At 31.6% G+C, this 12,601-nt stretch overlaps 1 protein-coding gene across 1 annotated transcript; it reads right to left on the reverse strand.

The window, feature by feature from the left end:
* Positions 1-9,661: 9,661 nt before the first annotated feature.
* Positions 9,662-11,190, reverse strand: LOC117178570 (zinc finger MYM-type protein 1-like). Its single transcript, XM_033370002.1, has 2 exons — positions 10,690-11,190; positions 9,662-10,234 (listed from the first exon to the last, which is right to left on the reverse strand). Exons 1-2 carry the CDS (start codon positions 11,188-11,190, stop codon positions 9,662-9,664), a joined length of 1,074 nt encoding a protein of 357 aa, XP_033225893.1.
* Between the last annotated feature and the right edge of the window lie 1,411 nt (positions 11,191-12,601).

Genomic DNA, 12,601 nt, shown 5'->3' on the forward strand with positions numbered 1-12,601 from the left:
TTTTGTCTAGAAGATAAAAAATGAAATTAGAAAAATCGACATTTTTTTCGATGTTTGCATTAAAATAAAAATTAAATAAACAAAAAAATAAAAAATCTATTCGCACCATTTTCTGAAAAATTTAGTTCTGAATTTTTCAAAAAAAAAATTCTAAAGTCGGTGCATAATTGCGTTCTAAATGTCGTTTTGAACCTCGTTTTCCGATTTCACCCCACTGTGCGCATCTACGTTTATAATATCTTTGATCGTCCCCACTTTTCTGTTTTCTTACGATCCGGAGGGGAATTGCCCGTCAAAGTAATCCAATAAATGGCGCCACCAACAGTGGGTCTGTCTTTTTTATTGAATTGAATTAAGAAATAGCAAAAATAATTAAAAACTTGATGCTGTTTGCAAATAAACAAAAAATATATACATGAAAAAATAAGAGTAACTATTACTAATTATTTTTTTTTTAAAAGTCATAAAAGTATGTAGTTTAATACGAATAAAATTTAATTTTAAGATACATTTTGACAACAGTTTGAACTTCATATTTCTACGATTTATTTTGCTGATATTATTGATTTTATTATTTGTTCTAGTTAAAAAAATTATTTATTGTTAAAACTATTACCTTAGCTAATGAAAAAATTATTTAAAACATATACATGATCAGAAGAATTAATAAAAAATATATCACTTATATCCAATATAAATATAATAATAATTAAAATATGTAAGACGACAACTTGAGTTGTAAAGTAAAGAATCTTTGTACCTTTAGAATCTTAACAATTGTTTCAAGTTTTAAAGGAAATATTTTTAAACAGTAATATTAATTTGAATTAAAATGTTTTGAGGGAATAATTTGGTAAAAAGTCATTGAGAAGACTGATAAATGAGAAAATGGATATAATATTATTCAATATAATGTATATATTTAATTAAATTGAACCGAATGTCATATATACATTTATGCAGTTCAAAAATCTATTTATTGCTTAATCTTGAAAGCTTTTTTCTCGCTGCATACAACCCCTATTAATTTTATTTAAAAATTTAAATTTAAAGGAGATTTTGAATTAAATTGTTAATTATATTATTGCAAACCTCATTTCTAAAATAAACAGACTGTAAGCTATTAAAATCTATAAACAAACGTACTGTGCTCCTGAGGCACAATTGGAGGAAATGCACTTTTGGCAGTCAAAAATGTTCAGAGCCTTTAATTTTCTGCGATTTTGAATTTTTTGTTTTAAATTAAAAATTATTAAATTCCATAGATCTTGAATTTACAAACTTTTACCTCCTCTATTTTTTTATTAATAGTTTTTCCACTGAAAGCATGGAAAAACTAAATTTTTTTATATAACAATTTTTTAGGCTTTAATAACTGATGAGGAAAATTTTACATTGTCTTAAATAAATGTTTAGAAACTCATAGAATACAAATAATGTGCTTATTAATCCATTCATATGTTATAAACCAATTTTATGAACAAATGGACTAATAATCTTATTATCGGTGAAATAATGTTTGGCTACAAATGCTTCACATTAATGTAGGAATGACATTTAATAACAAAAAAACTTTAAAAGTTTATAATAACCACTGTCATAAACAATTTTTGTTGCAAAATATTAGAATTTGAGATGTTTCAAATTGTAATTTCCTTCCATCGCCAGAACGACTTCAGGTAATTCTTAAAATAATAAATATTTATTAATATTTGATCAAATATAACAATTTAAATTTTTGTAAACAAATTAGACAAAGAAGTTCAAAATTTTGGTCCTTTCGCATAGAAATTTTTTCTGCACTAAAAATGTTTTGAATTGTGGGACGAATGACTACTAGTCACAAAAATATTTGAGAAGTTAACAATAACCATTGTTATAAATAATTCTTGTGACAAAATATTCAAAGGTAAGGTTTTATCAAAATTTTTATTTTCCTTAGTTGCTACAATTTCTCAGGATATTCCTAAAAAAATCTATCTTTGATAACATTTAGTAGAATATAACAACTTACATGCTTAAAAACAATTTCTAAATTTTGGCAGTTTCCTTGGAAAAAGTCGGGTTTTCAATCTTAATAGATTGACAATGAATCATAACACTGCATGCTAAGATTCACTCAATACAAAATCTTTTAACAATAACCCACCGATTTGGCTTTCAAAAAAATTTAAATTTGATAAAACCTTAAGTTAAAATATTTTGTCACAAGAATTGTTAATAACAGTGGTTATTGTTAACCTTTCTAATATGTTGGTGACCAGTAGTCATTCGTCCAATAAATTAAAACATTTTCAGTGCAAACAAAAATTTCCATGCTAAAGGGCCAAAATTTCCATTCTGTTTATCTAATTCGTTTAGAAAAATATAAATTGTTACATTTGATCTAATATTATTGAATATTTATTATTTTAAGGAATACCTGAAGTCGTTCTGGCCATTGAAGGAAATTATAATTTCAAAAATCTCAAATTCTAATATTTTGCCAAAATCACAGTGGTTATTATAAACTCTTAAATTATTTTTGTTATTAAATGTCATTCGAATAATAATCTGAAGCATTTTTAGCAAAAACAACAAATTTTTTACCGATAATAAGACTATTTGTATATATGATGTTCGGTCCCATTTAAATAAATATATACATTATATTAAATAATATTAAATCCATTTTCTCATTTATCAAACTTGTCATTGACTTTTTACAAAATAATTTCTTCCAAACATTTTAATAAAAATTACCATTAATTTTTAAAAATATTTCCTTCAAAGCTCGAAATTGTTAAGATTTTAAAGGTACAAAGATTCTTCACTTTGCAACTAAAGTTGCAGTCTTACATATTTTAATTATTGTTACATTTATATTGGATATAAGTGATATATTTTTATCACTTCTTCTAATCGTGTATATGCTTTAAATAATTTTCTCATTTAAATTTATTCATATTGAACTACATATTTTTATGACTTTCCATTTTTAAATAATTAGAAATAGTTACTCCTATTTTTTCATATATATAATTTTTGTTTATTTGCAAACAGCATCAAGTATTTAATTATTTTTGCTTTTTCTTAATGCAATTCAATGAAAAAGTCAGACCTACTTTTTGTGGCGCCATCTGTTGGATTAGTTTGACCGACATTTCCCCTCCGGATCGTAAGAAAACTACTACTACATACACGGTCGAGGCAGGGGGCTGGTTCGTAGAGTTGGGCCGCGGTAATATTCTCCGTAATTTCAGCAGGAAAATCACCGTTATTACCGGCAACGTTTCTTTTGTTACCGCTGTAACACGCGGAGCCGAATTTGGCGCGGAATTATCCCGAATTTAAAACTTCAAAAATTTCGCGTTGATTTATTAAAATAGATCCTGTTCGGCTCCGTTGGCTCGTTACCGCAATTAAGGGTTTAGAAAACCAAACCCTTCGATGAAACTCTTCTTTCTGAAAACGGATAATTAGGCAACCAAAATGAACCGACAATTATAGATTTTGTGATATTAGATTAAACAAATGAATTTATTCAGAATTGCGAATTGTACAAATTTGCCAGAGAACCGGACGCGTCCGAGGGCAAGATTGCTTCTCGTCTCTGACTTCGGCGATGAGAGTTTCGGTACCGTCGTAGCGGTCCTTAGCTCCCTCCTCTTTCGTGCTTTCTCTCTCTTCTAAATTACATTTTCTCTCTATCCCACTCTAAATATCCCTACTCTTATTATGACTAATAATTGGTCGCCGATTTCGATACGCCTTCTCATGTGAAGAACGCACGTGCCCTAACACTTCGCCGGCTACGATAAGGCCAAGTTATCTATTATCACAGAAAATTACGTATCGGCCAATATTTTTCCAAAATATTTGGAAAAATATAATGTACTACCCTTAGATATGTTCAAGAAATGTTTTTCATAGACTTTTTTATATAATAAACCCACGCGTAATTGCTGCCTACTTAATCTGCAAAGTGTAAACATTGAAAAGGAACAATATTTTTGCAAGAAATAATGTAAACATACATACATACAATTCAAATTTAGTATTAAATTTTTTTAAAATTTCGTTACTATTCGTTACCGGAGAATTTTCTCTACTTTACCGGAAATTTCTACCATTATCGCTAATTTCAGGTGACGACCCAACACTACTTGTAATGCCCAAATTTCACCTAGATTTCCCATCGACAATTCACTGCTCTCTGATTGGACATCTGAACGGGATCGTTGTTGCCGTTGATTCGTTGAAACGAAAACCATTTAAAGGAACTTATTTGAAATAAAAAAACACTTAATTTAACAGTTGATGATTCACAATTTATTTAAAGATGCATTTCCACCATCACTGTCTCAGAAGTCACAAATCACAATTGTTTATAATTGTTTATATCGCGGCATCCCGTTTCGCGTTTAAAAATTGGTCTTATTTATAATAGTTTATTATTTAACAACAATTCAAATGAATTAACTAAATTCAAGCACAATACAAAGTTTTTGAGTCCAAAAAACTCAATTATACACTATCAAGTGTCGCAGGTTTAGTATTAAATATGCGGTTTCGGAGATGCAAAATCTGGCATTTTTCCGTTGTGCGTGCGTTTTTATAAACTCTGTTTTGGGCGGAGAAATCTCCCACTTTCTTTTTTCAGCCATTAAAATCGCTGACGTCATTAAATTTAACAGTCAGTTTACAAATAAGAAATTAGGTCGCATCGCTCCGCCTATTAGATTTACAACGCAATATAACCAATTCGTTGATTGACATATCCAAACAATTTCGGTACAAAGTTCAAACTGTGACCGGATGTTTATAATACCATTTCCTGTCAAAATTCGTTCTAAGGCACGTTTTGATACTAAAAATAGCTCTGTGACTCATCTTTATGAATGCTACGAATCTAACCTATTCTTATAGCGTCGTAGTCTATAAGTGTTTGCCTGTTATCGAATTAATCTGTAATTCTTATTCTTTCTATTATTTCAGGACAGAGAGAGAGAGAGAGAGAGAGAGAGTATTAAAATAATGAATTTTTCTTCTGAATTGTTCTTATTCTATAATTTCAAAGTTATGGTTATTAGTTAAACTTCAAATTCTAATTTGAATTTAAACACACATCGATCAATCGATATATCCAATCGATATCTAGCTAGTCGATACTAGCTTTCGAGGTACATGTTGTGTAACTAAACTTATATGTTTTGAGGGCTCCAGCATCCGAAAATCTATATCGTTACTCTACTGTTCGGACCTTATTGCTATGAATTTCTATCTGCGAAATATCGCCGCAAGGCGGCGCTTCTCGCACGTTTCCCTACTTTAACATGTCGCTGAATGTGATATATGGTGAAGTGCATTGCTCCAAAATGTCAATACGGCTACCATTTGATTCGTGATGATAACGAAAAAATTCATTTTTTCAAAGTGCTTCCAAATTTAGTTGACATATACCAGAGAGAAATAAATAGGGAAGTTTTTCTAGTAGTTGCTGGCCAGTTTTTTTTGCGAGAAACATTTTCTTTCCGATGATATTGTTTGGAAAAGGGAAGTGAAGGATTTTACCTATGGTGGACCTAAGGAACCAAATGGAGCCTCTGCAAAGTACTCGTAAAGACCCCGTTGGGTTCCCATTCGGTTCCTTTTTAAAAAACTCAAAAAAACAGCAAGATCAACTTTTAAATTGTTTAAATTCAGATTCTACGTTAAAATTCCTTATAGAAGGTCAGGGAATAATCGCAATAGTTTTTTCTGCAACAGTAAAAAGTTAAAAAAAATAAGACGTATAACGCCTGTTGACTGCTACTCACAGATGCGTTTGAATTGTAGTTGTCAACAGGCGTTATACGTCTTATAATTTGGTAACCTTTTTACTGTGGAAAAAGAACTATTGCGATTATTCCATTACCTTCTATAGGGAATTTCAACGTAGAATCCGAATTTCAACAATTCAAAAGTTGATTTTGCTGCTTTTTTTTAGTTTTTTAAAAAGTAACCGAATGGGGACCCAATGGGAAATTTACGGATACTTTTTAAAGGCTCCATTCGGTTTCTTCGGCCTGCCGGAGACTATAGAAATGTTATAACATGTTAGTATTTATAAATTATAACTAATCTATTCATAATAATTTATTCACATAAAATTTAAAAAATGAACGAAGCGATACAATTTTCAATTTTAATTGTTTTAATTGCAATTTCCAAATTTTAACCTAAAAATATCTGTCGTTCCCCGGCTATGGCTGTTCCTCATCTGGTGATTATATTTGTTCTTCACTTAAATTCCTTTTCGTTCGGGGGGATTTTGGGTTTAAAAAATAAGGAAGCAATTAAAAAAAAAAAATTTTACATTTGTGGTCTTCTGATCTTTTATTGTCGTGGAAATAATTATAGACCTATAATGACTATCCTATAATTTTTTCTAGGTTACAGGAATAATGATTGGAATAATTATAGAAAAATTGTAGAAAAATAATTATATAAATTAATAATATTAAAATAATTATTAAAATAATTAAAATAATTATTGCAAAAAGTAGAAGGAAATATAAATGAATCATTTATTTTGAACTACTAACACATAATACAAAAATTGACATATTTAAAGAAGCTTTGTTTAGGGATGAAGGTATACATTTTGCAATAATTATTTCAACAATATTAAGGTATATAATTGTTTTACTATAATTTTTCCTATAAGTAATTGAATAATTATTCTTATTAGTAGTCATGAAGTCGTGCAAAAATTATAGTAATTTCATTATAGAAAAATAATTATACGTCTATAATTATTTTTCTATGCGTATACATTTTCCTAAAGGGTAGCCGAATTCGAATGCTAACACGTACCACAGTGCACTTGAGAATTCCGTTTAATTAAGATGGGGAAAATTTAAATTTTCGAAAAATTGAACTCATGTTCCAGGGTTACATCGAAACGTGCCAAACTTTCTAGAGATTGAAGAGGAGTGTCTACGAAATAAAACCATACTAATAACTTTTATTTCCAATCCACTATCACCCTTCCCGCAACCCTCCAAACATGACCAGAAAAACTACATTTTTACGTATCATTGTGACTTTTTTAGCAATTTCCGTCGCCTTTTTAAAATAAACAATTACTAATGGACAATTTGAATATTTCCCATGTCTTTTTAAACAATTTTCAATTGTTTGAAGAAATATAAATTATTTGAACAATTATTTTGTATTTTCTGACTGAAATGTAATTATTTATTATTTTTTGGAGTATTACATTTTTCTCAAAATATTATGTAATTATTTGAACAATTATTTATTGTCTATCTTCAACATTTATAAAAATTAAGCCATAGATATCAACTTTCTTTTCAAAATAATATGCTATGCCACGTTTTGTTGAATGATCACATAATTTTGATACATTTCTCTTAATGTTTAATACATTTCTGTTTGTTTTAACAATCATTATTTGCAGGCCCGCATTTGGGAATTCGCCTCCCCTGAGTAGATGATAGGGGGCGTTTCTGGACCAATTAGTGTTAGTGCGTGTATGTGTGAAGTAAGCCTGCATGTGTGAAGTAAGCCTGTGTGCGTGTGTCTCTGTGAGGCTGGCTCCACAATGTACCCTAAGAATTGCACGTACGTGGACGTACTTTCATATCAATGTTTACATTTGCTTTGTTGCCCATTGCTACCAACTATCGCGCGTATTTCATTGGCTTATATTCCGGTGTCCCGGTGGTTTAACGCAGTTGAATGTTTAAAAGAACACTGGAATGTGAACCAATAAAAAACACGCGACAGTTGGTATCAATGGAGAACAACGCAGACATTGTGGAGCCAGCATGAGGTGGCAAGGTGCCTATACGTTCGTGTCCTTGTGAGACTGTGCAACGTCTTCCTACCATACCAAACATTCTTATTCGCAATTAAAGTAAGTGCGCATGCGCGATTACAATTAAAAGAAAGAAATTTTATATAAGGTTTCATGCTCATTATTTTCAGCATCTTAATTAATTTGAAACTAAACAACGGTCTACGGAAGTTATTAATATGAGTTTTGTTTAAAATTCTTCCAGATCATGGGTAAGTATATTATCCTTTTTTTCGAGCGAGGTAGGCTCATGTGAATTTATTTTTATTATTGATAACTGTGGAATATTTATGTTTTTAACTGTGAGATGTGGTATTATGTGATACTTTTGTTTTTAAGTTTGCAGGTGTTTAATTTTTGCATGCAATGTTATGCCGATTCTTCCCTTTAGTGATACATTGTTTAATCATTTAGAATAATTTATTCCTTCCTTTATAAAATATTTCACAAGTTATGTAGAGATTAGGAACGTTCTTCACATTTTTGTGCAGAGGATACTGTAATAATATGTTTTAAGGCACATAAGATGCAGGTGTAAGTTTCAATTTGATATGGAGTAGGTATGATGTTCTGTTTGATCTTTTAAGTAACAAAACTTGATGCAAATAGCTTCAAAGTTATTTATTATATCACGTAAAATACTTTCAAAGTTATATCTTGCTTTGTTCTAGCATTTTCTATTGCATCATATAGTTTTGAGAAAAACAAGGATAATTTATTGCTTCCTTTATAAACTATTTCACAAGTCATATAGAGATTAAGAACGTTCTTCACATTTTTGCACAGAGGATTTGTAATAATATGTTGTAGGCAGGCTTCGGTTACAACGAAATGCCTTCTTGTTTTGTAAATTTACGTTAGAATAAAATTTAATAATTCAAATTCATAATTGTAGTTAATGGCAGTGGCGTAGATAGCTTTTTGTGATGGGGGGGGGGGGGGGGGGGATATAATTTCACAATTTTTTTCACATTAAAGTTATTCTTATTGGTTCTCTTTTTTATAATCATGGGAATCACTTATCATATTGTATAACAACAAACAAAAAATACGAATACACTTTTTCACTTGGTTGCTCTCAATATGCAAAAAATTCTTGCAATAATTAAAGAAGGAAATCAAGTTTTCGGGATTTTTTCGATAACTCATCTATGACTTCATCAGCTGTGATTGCAATGTCATGATGAATAGCCAGAGCAGCCAATCCATTCAAGCGATTCTACAATAAGAAAAATGAGACAAAAATAAATTTGTAAATTTGGAATAAAATTTATAGATCTTAAAGCAAAGATAATTACTTACTTCTTTTGTCGTATTTCTCAGAATCGTCTTTATCCGTTTCAAACTTGAGAAAGTGCGTTCTGCAGTAGATGTCGATACCGGTAAAGTAGCTAATGTCCTCAGCAATAAATTGATATTCGGAAAATTTTCTTCTGGACAATGATCAAGCGCATCCAATGAGTTTCCAGGTTTGATATCACCTCTACGAATTAAATATCTCTTCCACACTTCTAATTCGACAAGAACAGCATGTGGCCCCGCAGTGAGAAATTCCTGATAAAATTCGACTGTCTTGATGAATTTGTCAGCTACTTTTTCGATTTCATTCAAATCGTGCTTGAAAAGAGCCGAAAATCCTTCTAATATATTTTCATGTTTAGTGAATCTTTCTCCAAGATCCATGATATAAAAATCTAGGAAAGGATTGAACACTGTCACATGAAAATAATCTTTCGTACTTTGAACTTCAGGATTTGCCCGATTTTTTTGTCTACGCGCTATTCTTTTGTGTTTGATCTCAATGTCAAGATTTTCAGCTCAAAAAAACCTCAAAAAATCTTCACACACAATATGATGGCCTTCGTTTTTCCCGCTCACATATCGAATGCACAGTGTAACCTGCTCGATGGTAGTCAAATCTTGTGTTTCATCCGTCAAAATTGAGTAAAATTTTGCAGCTTTGATTTTAGACATTGCCTTTTGGGTCAAAATTTCATAACAAGCGTCGATAATTTCATTCTGTATAGACGGACTCGTAAATTTATCCCGTTTTCTTGGACCTTCTAGGTGGCTACGAAGAATTGGATCTCCCTTTGCTCTATACTTTAATAAAGCTCTGAAATTTCCTTCGTTCGGTCCAGTAAAGTCGTCTTGAATAACAATATTTCCACTGTCACGATGTCCACGCAAAGCCAACTCTTGTCGTCCAAGAACTATTATTGCTTCAACGACAGGAATCATATTTTGTCTATTTTTCAAGATTTGCTGTTTCCGGGACTCATCGATTAGATTTTCAATAGATTCTTCTCGATTTTGCACAATGCGCAAAAAATTATCACGGTCAGCAATTGCATGTATATGATAAGATTTTTTCTGATGTTCTTGAAAAGTCTGTAATAAAAGTCAAAATAACACGTGAAAATCTTATAAAAGAATCTTCTATGAAATTTTCATTTATTTCGAAAACTCTCGGTGGTGTTTCTAAAAGTATGTTCAAGGTGATAATTCTAAAAGGTAATATCATATCGTGAATGCAAAAAATGATCGCTAAAAAAAATGCAGAAATGATTTTAACGCTATAAGTAGCATTGTTGTACTTTTTATACTATAATTTTTTTCGCGATCATCACCCGGAATCAACTTTTCAAATAAGTATCTGGATAATTTTTTCAAAAAACAACCAAAAAATACAACCTAGTGGAATAATATGGTTTTTATAAAGTGAAATCGATACGAATTATTTGACTGGGTGAGTTAAAAGAATATTGAAGAATTATAGATAAACTTATGAATAATTAATGATTAAAAAGACATCATATATTGTATAAAAAATGCTCAAAACTTACTTCTTTTGCTTTTTTCCAATTGTCGAATTTCGTTTTTACTAATTGATCCAAAGTTTGCGATCCCTTGCCACCACTTTTAGCGAATGCTACACATGAAATACGAAATGCACCCTGGTGCAATTCTGAGTAGGCAAGCCAGGAAAATTCTTCCAGCCATTTATAACAAAACTTTAATCCTCGAGCTTCGAACTTTTGCAGAAACGGAAACGCATAATCTTTAGATGGCACCCAAACATTTTTTAATAAATTGAACGCTTGGGATTCACTTAAACGTGTGTCGACAAAATTTCCGATGTCATTTCTATTTACAACTACTTGAGGGGTGGATTGTTCAACACTCTCTCCACTTTCATCGAGAGAGCTTCGGTTGACTGTATTTTCACAGGAGCTTGACGCTTCACAACGAAGTCTCTTCGCAGTTGTTTCAGCAGATAATTCTGAATTTTTTCCATTTTCGCTATTCTTGGCAAAGGGTGTTCTTGCCACTAAAAACCTTTTCATCATTAGATAACAACGTAAACAACAACGCGAACGTGATTATAAAATTGGTTATAAATTCGCAATATTTACTATATGAATTCGATACGTCCTTATCGATGACAGCGCCATTTTATGCCTTTCAATTGGTAAGCTTGTTTAGGCGCGGGAATTCCAATGTGTTCAAATTCATAACTATCATGAAAAGATGTTTTTCTTTCTAATTTTAGAGTGATATAAATGATTTTATACTGCAAAAAGGTTAATGTCATTTCGATAAATGAATGTATACATGAATATGTATAAGCACAATATTTCAAAAATTATATTTTCAATTTCCCATGGGGGGGGATTGATCCCCTTGACCCCCCCCCCCCTATCTACGCCACTGGTTAATGGTGAACATGTATCGGAAGAGATTCTGTTGCAGGTGACATTTTTGATATTTGCTAAGACATATAATCAGTTATCATAGATGTAATGAATGTTATGTTGAGCAGTTTTTGCACTCTAATTATTTCCACGGCAATATTGAAATTTTAAGAAACGGCTTACGCTGTTCTTTTTAATTTTCTCTAGATAATTTGTCAGTGGTACATAAGTATAATCTAGATTATGATATGCGAGCGACAAGAATTTTCCTCCCAGGGGAAAAATGAATAGATCGAATCGGGTCTTTCATGTACTTTGAATTCTAAATGGAAATCTATGGAATTGTATACCAGGCAGTCTGATAAGTACCTGAAAATTCTAAGAGCTGGCATTAGTATTCACTAATGTGAACCATTTTCGTCGAGCTTGATCCTTCAAATGACGCCTGTCAAAACTTCAGCCATTTATGTTTACGCATTTACAAGTTACAGCACTGAGTAACTTGTAAATCTGAGTTTCGAAAATCGAAAAAAAAAATCTGAGTTTCGAGTTTTGATCAAACACTACTATCTTCGCTAGAAATCGATATCCGAGACCAAGGCCAAGCTGGATAAGTATTACCCGGAGTCTGCACCGTCGATTGGAACGATTCATAAGTGGTTTACCGAGTTTCGTTGTGGCCGTACGACCACAGTTGATGCTGAACGATCTGGGCGCCCAAAAGAGGTCACTACACCAGAAAATGTCGAAAAAATCCATGATATGATGTTGAATGATCCCAAAGTGAAATTGAGAGAGGTAGCTAATGCTGTAGGCATATCAGTGGAACGTGTGGGCCATATCGTGCCTTCTGTTTTGGGCATGAAGAAGCTCTCCGCGTGATGGGTGCCGCGTTTGCTCACAGTGGACCAAAAACGAATTCATGTGACAACTTCTCAGCAGAATTTGGCATTATTTTCGTGTAAGCCGACCGAGTTTTTGCGCCGATTCATAACCATGGATGAAACCTGTATCCACTACTACACTCCTGAGTCAACGCAACAGGCAAAACAGTGGGTTCCAC

The sequence above is a fragment of the Belonocnema kinseyi genome, chromosome 1, assembly GCF_010883055.1.
Source record: "Belonocnema kinseyi isolate 2016_QV_RU_SX_M_011 chromosome 1, B_treatae_v1, whole genome shotgun sequence".
Lineage (NCBI taxonomy): Eukaryota > Metazoa > Arthropoda > Insecta > Hymenoptera > Cynipidae > Belonocnema > Belonocnema kinseyi.

What these genes read in the sequence shown, in the direction of transcription:
- LOC117178570 (XM_033370002.1), bottom strand. Translation starts at nt 11,190, where the DNA reads ATGAAAAGGTTTTTAGTGGCAAGAACACCCTTTGCCAAGAATAGCGAA. An exon ending in ATTGGAAAAAAGCAAAAGAA is followed by an intron (nt 10,235 to 10,689) that starts GTAAGTTTTGAG and finishes CTTTTATTACAG; the next exon opens with ACTTTTCAAGAACATCAGAA.